The sequence below is a fragment of the Mobula birostris genome, chromosome 32 (assembly GCF_030028105.1).
Source record: "Mobula birostris isolate sMobBir1 chromosome 32, sMobBir1.hap1, whole genome shotgun sequence".
Taxonomy (NCBI): Eukaryota; Metazoa; Chordata; class Chondrichthyes; order Myliobatiformes; family Myliobatidae; genus Mobula; species Mobula birostris.
The window spans coordinates 5,497,556-5,518,362 of NC_092401.1; the positions used below are offsets into that span (position 1 = coordinate 5,497,556).

General features: G+C 45.3%; 1 protein-coding gene across 1 annotated transcript in view; it reads right to left on the bottom strand.

Moving 5' to 3' along the window:
- LOC140191058 (voltage-dependent P/Q-type calcium channel subunit alpha-1A-like) overlaps nucleotides 1–20,807 on the bottom strand; it is a 597,550-nt gene that overhangs the window by 428,955 nt on the left and 147,788 nt on the right. The window contains exons 3-4 of the mRNA XM_072248133.1: nucleotides 5,146–5,251; nucleotides 2,985–3,124 (exon numbers count right to left, since the gene is read on the bottom strand). Of these exons, the coding sequence (XP_072104234.1) occupies nucleotides 2,985–3,124; nucleotides 5,146–5,251 (246 nt within the window). The remainder of the gene's footprint in view (nucleotides 1–2,984; nucleotides 3,125–5,145; nucleotides 5,252–20,807) is intronic.

Genomic DNA, 20,807 nt, shown 5'->3' on the forward strand with positions numbered 1-20,807 from the left:
ACCCAAACTCAGTAGAAAAAGCCTGCTTGTATTTACCTTACCTGTATCCCTCAGAATTTTGCATAGTCCTAGTAAATCTCCCTTCATTCTCCTACGCTGTAGGGAACAAAGTCCTAACCTATTAAACCTTTCCCTCTAACTCAGGAAATGAGAAGAGAATCTGGGCTGATACTCAGCCCAGCATTGAGGAGGTGCTGTACTGTTTCAAATGTCTTTCCCCTGAAGAGATGATAAATGTGAAGCCCTGCCAGCTCTCCCTAAAGCAGCCAGGTGCATTTTTTTCAAAGGCGAGAAATGGAATTTTCCTTTGTGTCCAGGGTTCAATATATATTACTCACTCAGTAACACCAAAACAAAACAGGATAGCTGTTCCTGTCCGGGGATGGAGGCCTTTGTGTGTGATAAGGTGGGAGGGCAGGGAAGGGCCTTGCTTTGATGTTGTTGACTTGTTCTGTTATTGTTTTTGGTGTTACTTGTGTGCTGTGTTGCATTGAACATTTTGGGAAGGCTACGTTGGCATCTGAACGTGTGGTGGCGTTTGCGGACTGCCCCCTGCACATCCATGGTCGTTAACGCAAATGATGCACGTGCCTGTTTCCATGTATATGTGATAAGTAATTTGAGTAGATTATCTGGTGATATTACCATAGCTGTGCGTGGGGTCTCACTGGGTGCTAATTGCCCACTGTTTCCTACATTATAACAGTGACTACACTTTGAAGAGTACTTTATTAACTGAACAGTTCTTTAAGACAATCTGGAAAATTCAGGAAGGGAGCATCAGGAACCACACTGACATTGAAAAGACAAAGTATAGAGTGAAGCATCAATTAATAACTTGCTTGTACGAGACATTTTTTTTCATAATTCACGTCAAAAATAACCTGGCATCCTGTACCATACACAGCGAGATGCCAGTAGCATACAAAGACGCCACAAAGTCAAACCAGCCAGCTGCCAGGATGAAACAAAAGCTTGAATTCTGAACAGCGCTCACTGACAAAGTGGAAACCCAGTTTTGGGGATCATTTTGGCCAAGCACAGGGTAACCACTGATGGTTTATGGCCTGCACCAATTATCCCATAAAAGATCATAGCTTTGCAACTCGAAAAACTGCAAAGCAACATCCGCTGTACATTTTGCCAGTGAATCATTGATTTGTACTGTCACCACCCTTAAAATTATGGGTGAATTTAGTGTGTGTTAATAATGTTAAATTAAAAAAAAATTACTGGGGCATTATCAGATACATCACTGAAGTAGATATTATCATAAAGGGAGGAAGATTCTGAACCCATAAACAGCTAGTTTCAGAACCTGTGTATGGGGGATCTTCCACGTACAAGCCAAGAGAGGACATTTCCAAATTTACTATACTTAGAGATTGATTTTCAGATAAATATCTTTGCGAAACACATTTCACCACGTAGTAGAATTTCCAGTGTGCTCTGATCCACAATCAGCTGCCCAGGACATCACATCCTCCAAGTCTAGCGACTCGGAGACTCAGAGGAAGGCTCGGAGAAGGAAGACTCTCCAGGCCTGGAATGGAGCCCGATTGATTTTGTCGATCGAGTTGGAAACAACGTGATTCAACCAGGACGTTGACATCTTGCACTTACTTACTGCCCATTGTTCCGCTGGTGTTTACGGCTCAATGAAGCACCTCCATCTCTGTCTGTATAGAGGGACTCTTCATTGCTGTTTCTGTAACAATTGTTTATTTGAAGAGTCAGCGTTGTCAGCCCTGAGAAGAACCCCTGAACCTGGAGGACCACTCTTAGTCTGGCCTCTGACTGAAAGGCATCTTGAGAGGTCTTTCAGCATATGATTAAGTACAGTTGTTCATGGCAGTAAGAGAACCTAGATTCCCTCCCAGCAATACTGAAGGAAGCCAAGCTCTAAAGAAGCACCCTTGGGTTTGGGAGAAGCACTTCACATTGATAGTCTACTCTTCCTTCTCCCTCTCAGGAACTCCTTTGGTGAGAAGGGGGGAGTCATCGGTACAAAGATCACCTGATCCTGTATGTCATCCCAGACTGTCTGGCCGATCCTGCCTGGCTGTTGATCAGAGGCTCAAAGCATAGAGCCCTGCCAGCACCTCAGAGTCAACACAAAAGACCCATAGCCAACTAAGTAGGAAATGACTGACAGCTCACTCCCAACCAACACAAAGACCAAGAAACATCAGAACTTTGCCACATTTAGGATAAGTCCACCGCTCAACAGAGCACAAAGAGCAGAGTTTATTACACAGAAACAGGCCATTCAGCCCAGCAAGTCTAAGCTAATTCTTATATTCCACAGAAGCCTCCTCTCATCCCTCTCATTACACCCTATCTATCCTCTTTCTCAGTAGATCCAATTCCCCCTGAAAAGCCATCAAAGCAGCTCGTCACTGTCATTCCTGTTAGGAGCCATACCGTATCAGATTGATTGAGAGGACGAGCCGAGCGTGCTACATGCAGCAGCTCGATTGCACAGTGAGTCGATTGGGCAGCCTCCTACGTGCGAAAGGACCGTCAACTTGCGCGGGCTTTCAGGTGTGCGTGTCCTTCCGTCAGGGTTGTGGCCCCCACATTGTGCGTTGCCCAGCGTGCACCTTATTGACAAGGCTCGGTAAAAACGTTTCATCATATTGCATTGTTCTTGTCCCTGCCCCAAGCTTATGAACCAGAAGCGAGCTCCACGTTCTCAGTACTCTCAGATTTAAGCACGGCCATCCCAGTTATTGTTCTTCCAAATAAGAGGAGGTATCTTCTCCACACCACCCTGTCAAACACTTGCAGCGTCTTGAAGCTCTCGTCCAGGTGCTTTCTCTGCATAACCTGTACACTTCTGATCCCATGAGCTCTATTCAAATCGCACTCCACCCCACACCCTCCGTACCTTCACTGAGAGGAAACACGTACAAAGCCAGCCTGGAAGAAACACCAGCCTCAAACACAAATAAAATACAAAAGGCAACACGGTCGAGACTCACCCAGTCAGAACCACAACAAAATCCATGATGTTCCAACCATTCCGTAAGTAGGAGCCTTTGTGGAAAGCAAATCCGAGGGCAATTATTTTGATTCCTGCCTCAAAGCAAAAGATTCCAATGAAATATGGCTCGGTGTCATCCTGAAACGAAGCACAAACACAGTCGTTGTACCGTTAATATACACAAAGGGAATAGAGATGAGCCAAAGGCATCAAAGTTATTGTTAACAGTGGATATAATTCAGTGCCCTCAAATTATCACAGAAGATTGAGGGTTCAAGTCCTAGTCAGGGATATGACACAGAGCTACAGGATGACTGTCCTTTGTAGTGATACCACAGCTCCTCATAGTCAGCGGGACAGAACTAAGGGAGTGTCTCACTGTCGGAGGGACAGTACTGAGGGAGTGTCTCACTGTCGGAGGGACAGTACTGAGGGAGTGTCACACTGTCGGAGGGACAGTACTGAGGGAGTGTCTCACTGTCAGAGGGACAGTACTGAGGAAGTGTCTCACTGTCAGAGGGACAGTACCGAGGGAGTGTCTCACTGTCAGAGGGACAGTACTGAGGGAGTGTCTCACTGTCAGAGGGACAGTACTGTGAGAGAGCCACACTGTTAGAGGGCAGTACTAAGACAGTCTCACTGTCAGAGGGATAGGCTTTAAATATATCCAGTGACTAGGCCTGCACAGCCATCTGCAGCAATTAATTATACAGATTCACCACCCTCTGGTCAAAGTAATTTCTCCTCATCTCCGTACCAAATGGCTGTTCCTCTATTTTCCCCTCTAGTCCTGGCTCTCCACTAATGGAACACTCTATCCAGGCCTTTCAATATTCGGTTGGAAAACAGGCAAATAATGTTCAAGATAGTTACTGAAAGCATATTAAACTCCTATGAATATTAACATCAATAAACTGCTCCTCGTACAGGGTGACTCTCCAGGTTTCTGTACTTCCTGCCTGATGGCATCACTGAGAAGGGACACAGCCAAGACAGTGGGAATTAACTGTTGTCCTTCATTGCTGGTGTGTCTGAATCCTCCAACTCCCCCAAAACCTTTGTGGGAGCACCTTCACTGATTGCAACAGTTCAAGAAGATGGCTTCTCACCGTCTTCTCAGGGCGAATTGGTAGTGGGCAAAAAGCACTAGTATCATTAATAAAACCCAAATCCAAGTCATAAATAAAGGGAGCTTCATTCATCTGCAAATTATTTGTCAAAACTTGCCCCCATCTTCTTATTATAACTTTTTGTGTCTTGCTCTGTACTGATGTGACAAAACAACAAAGCTCACGACATATGTCCGTGAGGGGTGGCATGGTAGTGTAGTGGTTAGCACGTTGCTTTACAGTACCAGTGACCCGGGTTCAATTCCCATCGCGGCCTGTGAGGAGTTTGTACATTCTCCCCGTGACTACGTGAGTTTCCTCCAGGTGCTCCGGTTTCCTCCCACAGTCCAAAGACGTACCGGTTGGTAGTTAATCTCAACAAATAAATAGCTAATGATTCTGATTCTGAGTGGGCAGGCATAGTGAAGTGCGGTGAGAACAGGAATAGGTCTGTGTTTCAGCTGAGCTGGGGTGACAACTGGCGGTGGAGATGCCGTCTGAATCACACTTCAGTCTCAACTATAAAACCAAGTCTGGGAACAGTTTTGGGGAGATGCAGGATTGGGAATTGATTTCTCCAACTGGTAATTCCACCTCCCTCATCTGTCTCTCTTTTTCCATTCCCCACCCTGGCTCCACTCTGACCTTTTCGCTTCTCCTTACCTGCCTATCACCCCCCACCACCCCCCCAGTATCCCTCCTGCTTCCCTCCCTGCCACTTTCCTCTCCTATTAGATTCCTTCTTCTTCAGCCCTTTACATCTATCACTTTGCAGTTTCTCATTTCAAAACCTGTCCTCATCCAGGAATATATACAAAATGCTAGAGAAACTCAGCAGGTCAGGCAGCATCTATGGAAGCGAATAAGCAGTCAACATTTCAAGCCAAGACCCTTCATCAGGTCATCCACACCCAAAAACATTTCTCAGTCCCAACTTGTTTGAACTTTAACTGGGGGCTGGTTTTCACCGCCCTTCACCTCCAGTATCTAGCAGCCTGTAGTACATGAATGCAAAGGGTGTGGAACCGAAAGAGAAAGACAACTACTCACAAGTCGTTCGGACATGGGAGTCTTGTCGTCATCGGGTAAGTGCTGCTCCAGCGCTAAAACAATGCAGTTGGCGATGATCGTTGCTAAAATCATGTATTCAAATGGAGTGTGAGAGTTAAGGCAAAATACGGTGCACAGAAACGTAACATTGAAACAACAATTTCTATCGATGTAGCACCTTTAATGTTGCACAATCAAAATTAGAGATAACGGTTAGCTTTATTTCAAAGTTCAAAAGTTCCAAGTAATTTTATTATCATAGTATGTATACATCACCACATACCACCCTGTCCATTTCCCTGTGGACATACTCAGCAAATCTATACAATAGTAACTATAACAGGATCAGTGAAGGATCAACCAGAGTGCAGAAGACAACAAACTGTGCAAGTGCAAATATAGATAAATAGCAATAAATAACGAGAACATGAGATAATAAGATAACGAGTCCTTAAAGTGAGATCATTGGTTGTAGGAACATCTCAATGGATGGGCAAGTGAATATAGTTATATCCCTTTTATTCAAGAGCCTGATGGTTGAGGGGTAGTAACTGTTCTTGAACCTGATGGTGTGAGTTCTGAGGCTCCTGTACCTTTGACCTGATGGCAACAGCGAGAACAGAGCATGCCCTGGGTGGTGGAGATCTCTGATGATGGATGCTGCTTTCATGCAACAGCAGATGTGCTCAATGGTTGGAAGGGCTTCACCTGTGATGTACTGGGGTGAATCCACTACCTTTTGTAGGATTTGTAGGACATTGGTGTTTTCCATTCCAGGCCTGATGCAGCCCGTCAATGCACTCTCCACTACACATCTATAGAAGTTTGTCACATGTGCATTGAAACAGACAGTGAAATGTGTTATCTTGCAAATGTGTATTGGAGTGTTAAACAGAAACACATCAAGGACTCCAAGAAACAAAAGCCCCAACCTAACAGCATTAATATCCTTTTCTCTAATTTCTGGTAACCTCCCCCTACTCCCCACCCCCCAATTATCTGGCCATTACCTTCACCTTCTTATCTCTGGTTCTATATTCTTCATATTATTCCATGCTCTATTCTCCTTTCCTATCAAATTCCTTCTTTAGCCGTTCATCTCTTTCACACATTACCTCCCAGATTCTCACATTATTCTCTTCCCCCCTTCACCTGGATTCTCATCACTTGCCAACTCCTCCCCGTTAACCCCCATCCTTTTATTCTGGCTTCTGCTCTCTGTCTTTCCAGTCCTGATGAAGGGTCTCGGCCTGAAACAATGACTGTTCATTTGCCTCCATAGATGCTGCTTAACCTGCTGAGTTCCTACAGCATTTTATGTGTATCTAGCACAGGTACAGGCCACGGCCCATCATATAAATGCTGTACATCAACTACCCACAAGACCATAAGGTATAGGAGCAGAATTAGGCCATTTGGCCCATTGAGTCTGCTCCACCATTTTATCAGGCTGATCCAATGTTCCTCTCAGCCCCAATCTCCTGCCTTCTCCCCATACCCCTTCATGCCCTAAACAATCAAGAATCTATCAGCCTCTGCCTTAAATGTTCATAAAGGCTTGGCCTCCACAGCTGCCTGTGGCAAAGAATTCCACAGATTCCCCACTCTCTGGCTAAAGAAATTCCCCCTCATCTCCGTTCAAAAAGGACGCCTCTCTATTCTGAGGCTGCGTCCTCTGGTCTTAGACTCTCCCACCATAGGAAACATCCCCTCCACATCCACTTTATCAAAGCCTTTCACCATTCGATAGATATCAACGAGGTCACCCCTCATTCTTCTGAATTCTAGTGAATGTAGGCCCAGAGCCATCAAACACCTTCACATGACAATACATTTAACCCTGGAATCATTTTTGTGAGCCTTCTTTGAACCCTCTCCCTTTCTAAGATAAGGGATCCAAAATTGCTCACAGTACTCCAAGTGAGGCTTCACCAGTGTTTTATAAAGTCTCAACATTATATCCTTGCTTTTAGATTCTAGTCCTCTTGAAATGAATGCTAACATTGCATCTGCTTTCCTCACCACAGATTCAACCTGCAAATTAACCTTTAGGGAATCCAGCACAAGGACTCCTAAGTCCCTTTGTGCCTCAGTTTTTTGTACTTTCTCTCCATTTCTTCTACCAAAGTGCATAACCATACAATTCCCAACTGTATTCCATCTGCCACTTCTTTGCCCATCCTCCTAATCTGTCTGTCCTTCTGTAGCCTTCCTCAAAACTAACTGCCCATCCACATACCTTCATATTGCCATCAATTCCATCATCCAAACCATTGACATACAACGTAAAAAGAATCAGTCCCAACAAAGACCCCTGTGGAACCCACTAGTCACTGGCAGCCAGCCAGAAAAGGCTCTTTGCCTCCAGCCAATCAGCCACTGCTTTATCCACGCTAGAATCTTTCCCATAAAACCATAGGCTCATAGCTTGTTAAGCAGCCTCTTCTGTGCTACCTTGTCAAAGGCCTTCTGAAAATCCATGTACACAACATTAAGCAATTCTCCTTTGTCTATCCTGCTCGTTATTTCATCAGACTTCCAACAGATTTGTAGGGAAAGATTTTCCCTTGAGGAAACCATGCTGACAATGGCCTATTTTATCATGTGCCTCAAAGTACCCTGAAACCTCATCCTTAACCATAGATTTCAACATCTTCCCAACCTCTGAAGTGAGAATAACAGGCCTATAATTTCCTTTCTTCTGCTTCTCTCCCTTCATGAAGAGTGGAATGACACTTGCAATTTTCCATCCTTCTGAAACCATTTCAGAATCTAGTGATTCTTGAAAGATCATTACTAATTCCTCCACGATCACTGCAGCTACCTCTTTCAGAACCCTGGAGTGTACACCATCTGGTCCAGGTGACTTATCTACCTTCAGACCTTTCAGTTTCCCAAGCACCTTTTCTTTAGCAATGGTAATTTCACACACTTCATGACCCCTGACACCTGGAACTTCCACCATATTGCTAGTGTCTTGCACAGTGTGCAGGTGTACCTAATAAAGTGGCCGCTGTATGTACACTAATCCAGTTTGTCAGCATTCTGTTTCTTAGCAATTCAAGTGCTCATGTAGATCCTTCTCAAACGTTGTGAGAGTATCTGCTCCCACCACCCAACTGCCAGGCAGTGTACGTTAAATTCCACCCTGCCGCTAGGTTTGAAAGCCGTTCCTCAGATCCCCTCCAATCCTATGCCCTCATATGGATCAGTGAGTGCAGGGCTGATCAGCAAATGGAATGGTCCTGGTTTGGAATGAGCTTGTTTCTGGGATGAGGGAGACCAGCTTCTTCATGGTGGCAATCCTCCCAACCCTGACACCTGGAAGACATCTTCAAGAATTACCTCAGGAAGGTGGCATCCATCATTAAGGGTCCTTGCCATTCAGGACATGCCCTCTTCTCATTACTACCATCAGGGAATATGGGCCTGAAGACCCACATTCAATGTTTTAAGGCTACCTTCCTCCCCTCCACCATCAGATTCCTGACTATTCCACAAAACACTACCTCACCATTTCTGATTGGTCTATAAACACTACCTCACCATTTCTGATTGGTCTATAAACACTACCTCACCATTTCTGATTGGTCCATAAACACTACCTCACCATTTCTGATTGGTCCATAAACACTACCTCATCAATTCACCTTTGTACTGTTTATTTTTTACTGTTGGTTATCGTAATTTTTATGTCTGGCATTGCACCTCTGCCACAAAGCAACAAGGTTCACAGCATATGTCAGTGATAATCAGTCTGGTCCTTAGTGTGTAGAAACAGTGAAGTATGTAGACTACAGAGGCAGGGTGTGTGTTTCAGGTGAGCTGAATTAGAGTGGAGTGGGCCATGTTACCAAGGTGACAATCGATGCCTTCATGAGGGGTGGGGTAGAAATATGCAGTCTGAAGCACACTGAAGTCTCAACTATAAGACCAAGTCTGAGAATGGTTTTGGATAGATGCCAGGGAGAAGGATGGAATCATTAGCTTGGGAAGAGAATTCTCTACCCTCTGGTAATTTCTCCCCACCCTTGCACCCCACCAGTCTCCCTTTTCCCATTCCCCATTCTGGCTCTCCTCATACCCCTTCTCTTCTCCTCACCTGCCCATCACCTTCTTCTGGTCCCCCTCCTCCATCCCTTTCTCCAATGGTGCACACTCCTTTCCTGTCACAATCCTTATTCAGCCGTTTCCCTTTTCCATCGATCACCGTGCCATTTCTCGCTTCATTCACCCTCCCGCCACCCACTTTACCTTCCTTCCCCCTCACAAATCGCCTTCCAGCTTGTACTTCTTCCCCTGCCCCTACCTTCTTCACCCTCCCTTTCCAGTCCTGAAGGAGGATCTTGGCCTGAACCACTGACTCTTTATTCCTTTCCAGGGAGGCTGCCCGACCTGCTGAGTTTCTCCGGTATTTTGTGTGTTTTGTTGTTGCTCATCCCCTCAATACTTAATCAGGAGAAATCTCTGCTCTTCCAGCCCTGGGCTTCACACTCGTAGTCTGGCAGAGTAGAGGGTGCAGGCACTCAGAGTGGTGGTGCAATAAACACTAATCTCATGTCCTCATGCACAAAACACAACTTAGTTCCAGGGGGTCTCCTGTGGTGCTGCACAACTATTTGGAACTGGACACATCAGCTGCTGAAACTTGATGCACTGACTGCATTTCAAGCAGTGGCCAATACTTCCTATTTGAGGACAAAAAAAACGCAGAAAAGCTAAGATTTTGTAGATTCATACGGATGAAATGATGTAAAGTCAGGGTCAAAGAGTGAAATTGGAGTCGCCAGTTTGATAAGTGGGTTAAATTACAAGGGATGGTTACACAAACTAGAGCTGTATCTCCCGGAAGTTACAAGATTACAAGGTAATATGCTTGCATTTGGAGATGTAAGAGATTGCTGATGCTGGAATCTGGAGCCACACATAAAACGCTGGAGGAATCTGGTAGGTCGGGCAGCATCTGTGGCAGAGTCGGCATTTCAGGTCACAGCCCTTCATCTGGGCTTGTGCAGTTACTCCAACACTTTCTGTGCTGACAAATGTGATTGAATTTTCCAGGGCGTGAGGAGGAACTAACTGAGAGAAATAATTTTTACTGGTTGTAGAGCCGAGAACATTTGAGTTGGGCTTTCCAGTGATAAAAGTTTGCAAACGTTTCTACATACAGATACAAGAGGTTCTGCAAATGCATGATACCATAAGATATAGAAGCAGGAGGAGGCTGTTCATCCCTTCTGCCTGATCCCCAGTTTAATAAAGTAATAGTGGTTCAACAATATCTCGTCCAGAAACGACAACAGTTTCTTTCCCTCCACAGCTGCTGCCTGGCTTGCTGAGTTTCTCCAGCGTTTTGTGTGTTCCTCTGGATTTCCACCTTCTGCAGAATCTCCTGTGTTTATGGTGGATTTTTTTCCTCCTGCACCAAGCCCAAATCTCTTAGTATCAAAAAGTCTATCAATCTCCCCCTTAGAGTTACAGCCAGTGGCCACTTCATTAGATACACCCGTACACCAGCTTGTTAATCAATCAGCCGATTGTGTGGCAGCAACTCAATGCATAAAAGCATGGAGACACGGTCAAGAGGTTCAGTTATTGTTCAGAGCAAACATCAGAATGGGAAGAAATATGATCTGAGTGACTTTCACCATGATCTCCTGGGATTTTCATGCTCAGCTGTCTGGAGTTGACAGCAAATTATGCAAAAAATAAAACAGTAACATCCAGCGGGCAGCAGCTCTGTGGGCGAAGATGCCTTGCTAATGCAAGAGGTCAGAGGAGAAGGGCCAGACTGGTTCAAGCTGACAGGAAGGTGACAGTAACTCAAATAACCATGTATTTGAGCAGTGGTGTGCAGAAGAGTATCTCTGAATGCACAACACATTGAACCTTGAAGTGGATGGGCTACAGACTCATGAGGCCAAAGGGCCTATTTTGTGCGGTGAATCACTCTAAGTGAGCTGAGGGGGAATCAGGTGTTTGATACACTCTGTGGCCACTATATATATGGGGGGGAGGGGGTTATGTTCAAAGCTAACCCCTTCCTTCACCTGAACTGGAGGTGATGTCCAGTATAAAGTAGTGAGTGATCCATTGCACCAACCAGTTATAGAGGTGCATTAAATCTTGAGGGGCATAATTGAGGTGAAGGTCACAGTCTTTTTCCTACAATATAGCAGCCCCACTCAAAAGGACAAAAATTTAATGTGAGAGAGGAAGTTTTAAAGAGGGCCTGAGAGGCAATTCTTTTCCCATATGGAGGGTGGTGGGTATTTGGATCGAGCTGCCACAGGAATTGATAGATACAGGTATCGTTAAAATGTTTAAAAGACATCTGGACAGATACATAGTTAGGATTGTTTTCGAGCAGGGGCTCCCAAGCTGGGGTCCACAGACCCCTCAGTTAATGGTAGGGGGTCCATGGCATAAAAACGGTTGGGAATCTTTGTTTTAGAGGGAATGGGCCAAATGCAGGCAAATGGGACTAGCGGAGTTAGGTAATTTGCTTGGCAAAGATGGGCTAGGCCATAGGGCCTGTATCTGTGCTGTATAAAATCTACGGATCTACAATTTCCCGAGCTGGCATGAGAGTTGTGAGTATCTGCTCCAGAAGTAGGACATCTGAATTTTTCCAGATGGCACATGGTAGACCCACATTCCCCTGCCCTCCATCTGTGCCCACCGCAGCCCACCAATACCACAATCTGAACCTTTACTCCTCACCTGCCGATGAGCCTCAGCTGGTTCCAGCGGCCACACGATCCCAAGCACTCATCGAATGCTTGCGTCTTGACACTCCACGCGGACAGCTGGCTGAGCCTGAAAATGATTCAATTTCCCAACAACAAGAGGCCATTTTATGAATAAGGTGGAAATTACCCTCCTCCCCTTCTCAAATTTCCAGTCTCCCAAACCCCGCAGGTAACATTAAATTCAGGATCACAAAAACAGATTCTGAATCAGAATCAGGTTTAGTACCACTGGCATATGTTGTGAAATTTGTTAACTTTACAGAAGCAGTACAATGAAATACATGATAAATAAATATAGAGGAAAAATTGAGTTACATTACATATATAGATATGTCTATTAAATAGTTAAAATAAGTAGGGCAAAATAACAAAAATAAAAAGTAGTGAGGTAGTGCTCATGGGTTTAATGTCCATTTAGAAATTGGATGGCAGAGGGGAAGAAGCTGCTCCTGAATCATTGACTGTGTGCCTTCAGGCTCCTGTACCTCCTTCATGATGGTGACAATGAGAAGAGGGCATGTCCTGGGTGGTGGAGATCCTTAATGACGGACGCCGCCTTCCTAAGGCACTGCTCCTTGAAGATGTCTTGGATAATACAGAGGCTCGTACCCATGATAGAGCTGACTAATTTTACCAGTTTCTGCAACTTACTGCGATCTTGTGAAGTACCTACCCCCCCACCCCCCCATACCAGACGATGATACAGCCAGTCGGAATGCCCTCCACGGTTGACAAACCAAATCTTCTATAACTCTGAATGAACTATAGCCGCTGTCTTGCCTTCTTTATAGCTGCATCAATATATTGTGTCCAGGTTAGCTCCTCAGAGTTACAGACACCCGGGATCTTGAAATTGCTCACTCTCTCCATTCCTGATCCCTCTGTGAAGGTTGGTTTGTGTTCCCTCGTCTTACTCTTCCTGAGGTCCACAATCAGCTCTTTGGTCTTGCTGACGTTGTTGCTGTGACAACACTCAACTAGCTGGTATATCTCATTCCTGTACGCCCTTTCATCACCATCAAACACTTGAAGAGATGGATGATAGAATGGTACGACATAAGACAGGGCTTTTGACCCACAACATCTGTGCTTATCACAATGGCAAAATACATTACCCCTGCCTGCACATGATCCATATCCCTCCATTTGCATGGTCACGTGCTTATCTTAAAAGCTCTTAAACACCATTGTCGTATCTGCTTCCAGTAATGCCCCTGACACCTACCACTCTCTGTGTAAAAAGCTTGACCCACACTAATTACACTGGACAACAAAGATTTTACTTCCTGAATACTTCTGAGAGTATCTTATCGACTTTGGGCTGCTGATCATGAAATATTTCTGTCACGCACCATTTTTTGAAATTGCCTATATTTGTTATTTCAGTTCATAATTCAGTCAGAATTACAGATGCCAAAATTAAGGAAGGTATTTTTGTTGATCCACAAATCAAACAAGTCATCAGTGACAACCAATTCAAAGGACTTCTAGTAGGACTGGAGAAAATCGCATGGAAGACATTCAAGAATGTTGAAAATTTTCTCAGCAACTACGAAGCACCAGACTATGTGCAACTGGTTGACAACATGCTGCAAGCATACAAAACCATGAAGTGTAACATGTCACTAAAGATTCATTTTCTGCATTCCCATTTCAACTTCTTCCCTGCAAGTCTTGGTGCTGTCAGTGACGAGCATGGTGAAAGGTTTCACCAGGACATTACGGTCATGGAGAAATGGTATCAGGGCACCTGGAATCCATCAATGCTGGCTGATTATTGCTGGACACATAAGCAAGAAGCCTCAGACACTGAGTACAAACAAAAATCATCAACAAAATATTTTTAGCTTAGTTGAACTATTGCAAATCATCAGCGCCGCCATGCAATTAAATGCATTATATTCGATAAAAGTTAATTTCTTGTTTCTCCAAATTCCTATGTGATACAAGTAGTCTGAAACTATATTTGTATTTAGCCTCAAGTGGTGTATCAAAAACAAAACAAAAAAAATCTGAGGAAGCAACACTTTGAAAAAAATTTGCTGTCTAGTGTTAGTTATACTTTCCCTTTCCCATATTAAAGCTATGTACTTTAGTATTTAGCAAGGAAGAAGATATAATACATTGTGGCATAAATAGGGTAAATAGTCCTTTTCCCCAGGCTGAAATATCAAACAAAATAGGTGAGAGGGGAAAGTTCAAAGGAGATTGATGAGGCAAGTTTTGCTTTTTTCACACACACACAGAGTTCTAGGAACCTGGAAAGTGATGGAGGCAAATACGAAAGCAATGTTTATGAAGCATTTAGACAGATAGATGGCACAATCAGATTTAATATCACCAGGATATGTCGGAAATGTGTTGTCTTTGTGACAGCAGTACAATGCAATACATAATAGAAAAACAAAAAAACTGCAAATTACATAAGTATGTATTAAATAGTTAAATTAAATAAGTAGTGCAAGATAAAAATAAAAGAAAGTAATGAGGAAGTGTCCATGGGTTCATTGTCCATTCAGAAATCGGATGGCAGAGGGAAAGAAGCTGTTCCTGAATCACTGAGTGTGTGCCTCCCGGCTCCTGTACCTCCTTCCTGATGAGAAGAGGGAGGGATGAGAATGGACGGATATGGATCATGAGCAGGCTGATGCAGCGGAGGCAGCACGGTAACGTAGTGGTTAGCAGGATGGTTTACAGTGCCGGTTCAATCCCCACAGCTGCCTGTACGGAGTTTGTACATTCACCTGTGACCATGTGGTCCTCTGGTTCCCCATCCCCCCCACCCACAGTCCAAACACCTACCAGTTGGTAGGTTAATTGTCTGGTGATTAGGCTCGAATTAAATCTGGGGTTGCTCCGCTCTTTCACGTAAACACACTGACACCATGGTCAGCACACGCACAGTGGGGTGAGGCTGCTGATCGGATACACCCTCACCCTCGGTGATTTTCCAGAGCTGAAATGGAGAGGACGTGCACCTTGAAACCGGGGAGGTGGCTAACAGCATGCTGTAAACATTAGACCCTGCCACGGGGAAGGGGGAGGGTTCAAGGGCATTAGATTCAGATAACCCTTAACCCCACACACACCCCCTCGCTATTTTGGTGCTAATCTGAGGAAAAGGTGGAGTATCTGAATGGACGTCTGGTTACTTGACACCATACTTGATGGTGATTCTGGACAATTACACACTCGTGTACAATGTACAAGGAGTTAAAATCTCTGTCCAAAGTCTGTAAAACATTGTGTTTCACATATTCTTGCCTTTTTCAGACCCGTGTTCTGTTTATTACTGACTGACAGGGCAGCTTTCTGCAGTATCCCCCACAGGGAGCCTAGCTGGAGCCGCCCATTCACATTTCACTCGGATCTTTGACGGCATCAGGGGCGACCTCCATTCCATCTGTCTCTGGTGCCGTGCCTTCCTCATTCAGTGCAAGGAACGGTGGAAAAACAGCCCTGTGTTCGGAAAGAAGGGAGAGGAGGAGAGAGGGGTGAAGGGAGGGAGAGAGGGAGAGAGAGGGAGGGAGGAAGAAGGAGGATGTGTGAGAGAGAAGGAGAGAGAGAGGGGAGATGGAGAGAGGGAGGGAGGGTAGGGGAGAGAAAGAAGAGAAGAGGGAGAGAGGGGGAGGGGAGAAGGGAAATGGGGAAGGAGAGAGGAGGAAGCGGAGAGAGGAAGAGGGAGAGGAGGAGAGAGGGTAAGGGAGAGAGGAATGGAGAGATGAGAGAGGAATGGGGAGATGGGCGAAGGGGAGAGAGGAAGAGTGGAAGAGGAGGAGAGGGATTGAGGGGGAGAAGGGGAGAGAGGGGGAGGGAGAGAGAGAGGGGAAGGGGAGGGGAGAGGAGAGGGGGAGAAGAGAGGGGGAAGGAACAGAGAGGGTAAAGAAGGTGAGGGAGAGGGAGATGGAGTGGAGGAGACAAACAACAGAGGGAGGAGTGGAGTGATGGAAAGAGAAAGAAAGAGAGAAAAGGGAGAGAGTGAGGGAAGGATAAGTTAGAGGCATAGAGAGAGAAAGAGAGAGAGAGAGAGAAGAGAAGAGAGAGGGAGAGAGAGAGGGAAAAGACAGACAGACAAAGGGGGAAGGGAAAGAGAGGGTAGGCTGAAGCAACACTGACGATGGGACTGTTATAACTTTCCCTTAGGCTCGTTTTGCTCACAGTTGCAATAAAGAAACATCTCTCTCAAACTGGACTTGTACTTTTGCCATGGTGGAACAATATAGACTGTAGTTTCCCTACTGTAAAACCAACAAATCTTTTTAATACTTCCCAGGCCTGTGGTTAGTTTACTGCCTCAGGAAATACTGTCAAAGAATCTACTGGGTAGTATTTCAACAATCAATTGTCACTGAGCCATGGACGGGCTGCACAGCAAGCAGCAGTGACCCTGCCGTGTGCAACGGGACCTGTCAGTTTACAGTCTGCGACCACAGGCTCTCTCCGTCCCTGTGCCGGATTATAAAATCAACTTCAAGACAAATGAACAAGGTCCTTATCTCCAACAGGAAAGCAGGAATATCTCTGGCATTTTCTGTTTTTATTTCAGATCTTTAACATCTGCTTTTTTAAAATTTTTAACCCATATATCTCCTGTGCAGCCTCCTCAGTACACCTGTGACTTCCCTGCAGTGTGGTGACCAGTGCAGGGCTTTCAACTGGCTATCAGTCCCAGGAACAAACACACACACTGTGCTTTAGCAGGTTATCAGGCTAATGATTCTCACACTACAGCAGCTGGCTATCTCCCCCCACATCCCCCCCACCCCTGCCTAGGGTCATTGGCTGCCAAATCCCTCATCTTTGCTATCCTGCTCCTGACTCCCTCCAAAGCATCTGCAAAATTTAAATTGATAATTCTATAAATCTTGAATGAAATCCTAGTTTTATTAATGGTGAACATGAAACTACCCAACTGTTTCATTAATGTTCTTTACAGAATGAAATACATCCTCCTGACTTGCAGCAATCTATACACAGCTCCTGAACCACACAGTATGATTGGCTCTTCGCTGCCCTCTGAAGTGATCTGGCAAGCCAATCAGTCCAAGGGGTAAATAAGGATGGGCACTAAATCGCAGCCAGGCCAGCGCCAATCACATCCCAGAAATGACTTAAAGCAGACCCTTCATAGGATGGCTCCGATACCTCTCGTTGGACCAGTTGAGACAATATTGCAGTACAGTACCTCATTCCCCAGCAATGAGCACATCTACACGGAGCGCTGTCACAGGAAAGCAGCATCCATCATCAAGGACCCCCACCATCCAGAACATGCTCTCTTCTCACTGCTGCAATCAAGAAGGTGATACAGGAGCCTCAGGACTCACACCACCAAGGTCAGGATCAGTTATCACCCCTCAACCATCAGGCTCTTGAACCAGAGGGGATAACTTCACTCGCCCCATCACCGAATCGTTCCCACAACCTATGGACTCATTTTGAAGGACTCTTCATCTCATATTCTCGATATTTTTAACTTATTTTTTTTTGTATTTGCACAGATTGTTGTCTTTTGCACATTAGTTGACGTCCGTCCAATTGGGGGCGGTGTTTCATTGATTCCATTGTGTTTCTTGGATTTATTGTGTATGTCGGCAGGAAAATAAATCTGAGGGTTGTGCACGGTGACACAGATGTACTTTGATAATAAATTTAATTTGAACTGGCCACATCCTGAACTGTGCTCACTGCTACTCAGCACGGCCTCCTTCCAATAATATATCACAAAACAAGATCCTCTTTCTATTGTGCTTTTCCACAAATTTCTCCCAGAGATGTACAGGGCATAGGTAGGAGTAAGAGGCTTAGCTGGGATACAAGGAAGAATTTTGCCACTCGGAGGATTGCTGGAATCCGCACTGGCTGAGAGGGTGGCAGTGACAGAGACTCACAACAACTGAGAAGTTTCTAGACAAGCACTTGAACTGCCAAGGCATAGAAGGATATCAGACCAATTGTTGATTAATGGAATTAGTGCAGATGAGGATTTGATAGTCCCTATGGACGGAGTGGGTCAAAGTCTCTGTCCTGAGTAACTCTACAACAAGTACATAAAACATAATGTTCTGATACTAGAGGGGGATCAGCTACAACCTTGCACTCAATGTCAGTAAAACCAAAGAACTGATTGTGGACCTCAGAAAGGGCAAGACGAGGGAACACACACCAGTCCTCGCAGAGGGACCAGAAGCGGAAAAGGGTGAGCAGTTATAAATTCCTGGGTGTCAGCATCTCTGAGGATCTAACCTGGGCCCAACGTATCAATGCAGTTACAAAGAAGGCCCAACAGTGGCGATTTCATTAGGAGATTAAGGAGACTTGGTATGTCACCAAAGACACTTGCAGATTTCTACAGATGTACTGTGGAGAGCTTTCTGATTGGCTGCACCACCGTCTGGTATGGGGGGTGGGGGAGAGGGGGGGTGGTGGGTCTACTGCACAGGATCGAAATAAGCTGCAGAGGGTTGTAAACTCAGTCAGCCCCATCATGGTCACTAGCCTCCAAAGTGTCCAGGACACCTTCAAGGAGCGATCCCTCAAAACAGGGCATCCATCATTAAGGACCCCCACCACACAGGACATGCCCCCTTCTCATTGCTACCATCAGGATGGAGATACAGATGCCTGAAGACACACACTCAGCGATTCAGGAACAGCTTCTTCCTCTCTGCCCTCAGGTTGCTGAGTGAACATTGAACTCATGAGCACCACCTCACTACTTTAATTTAACTGTTTTATATAAACAGAATATAATATTATAGATATTATTTGCTGTAATTCACATTTCTTTTTTCTCTATTATTACGTATTGCAATATCCAAAAACTTTCTCCCCCTCCCCCTCCCTCTTTCAACTCTCTTACTAGCTCTTCTTTCAGTTAGTCCTGACGAAGGGTCTCGGCCCGAAACGTCGACTGTACCTCTTCCTAGAGGTGCTGCCTGGCCTGCTGCGTTCACCAGCAACTTTTATGTGTGTTGATTGGTATCATGCCCAACTCTGCACTCTCTCCAGTGCAATCCCAACCCTCTCGTAGTGCAGTGCTCACAACTGTACACTGTGCTCTGTCTGTAGCCTGTCTAGTGTTCTATACAATTCAAAAGTGTCCTCCCTGTTTTTGTAATTTACAGCTCCATCAACAGGTTACCCCTTTTGCCTTCTCACCGACTTGCCCTGATTCCTTCAGCTACTTGTGAACATGAGCTCCAAGATTCCTCTGTGACTTCCACGCTCCTTCAGGTCTTCAGGGAGGAGAATTTGGGAGGACACCTTCCAGTCCTCATCAAGGAGTCAACAGTGGAAAGGGAGAGTGGCTTCAAGTTATCAGTCATCACCTTCTCAGAGGATCTGTCCGGTCCTGGGCGCAACACGCCGATGCTTATTCTGAAGGAGGCATGCCAGTGGGCTATATTTCATTAGGAGGTTGAGTAGATTTGGTATGTCACCAAAGACTAGCAAATTTCTACAGGTGTATTGTTGAGAGCACTCTGTCTAGTCTCAACACTGTCTGGTATGGAGGGGCCACTGCACAGGATCGGAAAAAGCTGCAGAGGGTTGTAAACACAGCCAGCTCCATCCTGGGCAGTGGCCTCCACACCATTGAGGATATCTTCAAAAGGCAATGCCTCAAAAAGGTGGCAAGCATTATTAAAAGGATATACACCACTCAGGACTTGCCCTCTTGTCACTACTACCATCAGAGACTAGTTTCATCGTGGAATGCTCAGGTTTCTGAACGGTCCCTGAACCCATGAATGTTACCTCACTGTTTTTGCACTACATATTTAATTCAAATTTATAAATATCTCTGATTGTAATTTATAGTATTTTAGTCATTACACTGTACAGCTGCTGCAAAATGCCACGCCAGTGGTAATAAACCCGATTCAATATTCTAGCATTTATCATTAATTCACTATCCTTGTTTGCTCTCCTTACCCTCACCAGACTGAAAACCATTTGCCACCCCCCGCCTCCATTCCCAACACCCTAACATGCCAACTGATACCCAGAGGTTTTACTGCAGCTTCTGTCCTTCTCCGTCCCTTGTCAAAGCCCAGAGCCAGCGCCTGCCTCATAGTGCAGTTTCGGTACACTCACAGTCCTGGCAACCTCCAGCTGGAAACATAACACGCTGCTGCTTATAAGGAGTGAGCTCAGCAACTTTTCTGACGGAGACCGGTACTTTTGCGTACATTCTGCTAATTAAATGAAGAGAAAATCAATTCCTTCATTTAATCATCTTGCCTTAATGTCGCCATGGCGCCACTACCCGTTGGCAGTTCCTTTTGATAAATGTCCATAATTACACAACCTAAACAAGCTGGCCCCCTGCCAGATCTGCGTGCGGCCTTGGGGTCTGTGAAGCCTGTCCACAGCTATCTTCCAGAACCCTGCAAACCTGCTTAACCTGCCCCTGTAGACCCTTACCAATTTTTATCAAAAGCATTCTGTACGGATGGTATGGAAACTGCTCTGCGTGTGACCGCGAGGAGCTGCAGAGAGTTGCGGACACAGCTCAGCACACCGTCGGAAGCAGCCTCCTCCCCACGGACTCTCGCTGCCTCAGTAAAGCAGTCAGCATAATCAAAGACCCAACTCACTCCAAACATTATCTGCTCTCCCTCCCCGCTCCCTTTGGGCAGAAGATACAGAGACCTAAAAGCATATACAGCCAGGCTCAGGAACAGCTTCCACCTCACCGTGATCAGACTCCTGAATGGACCTCGTGTATAATGAGATGGAATCACAGCCTCACAATCTACCTCTTTATGATCTTTTATTGCACTGCACTTTTTCAGTAGCTGTTACACTTTATTCTACATTGTTATTGTTTATCTTATTCTAGCTCAATGCACTGTGTCATGATTTGATCTGTATGAATGGTATGAAAGACAAGCTTTTCACTGTATC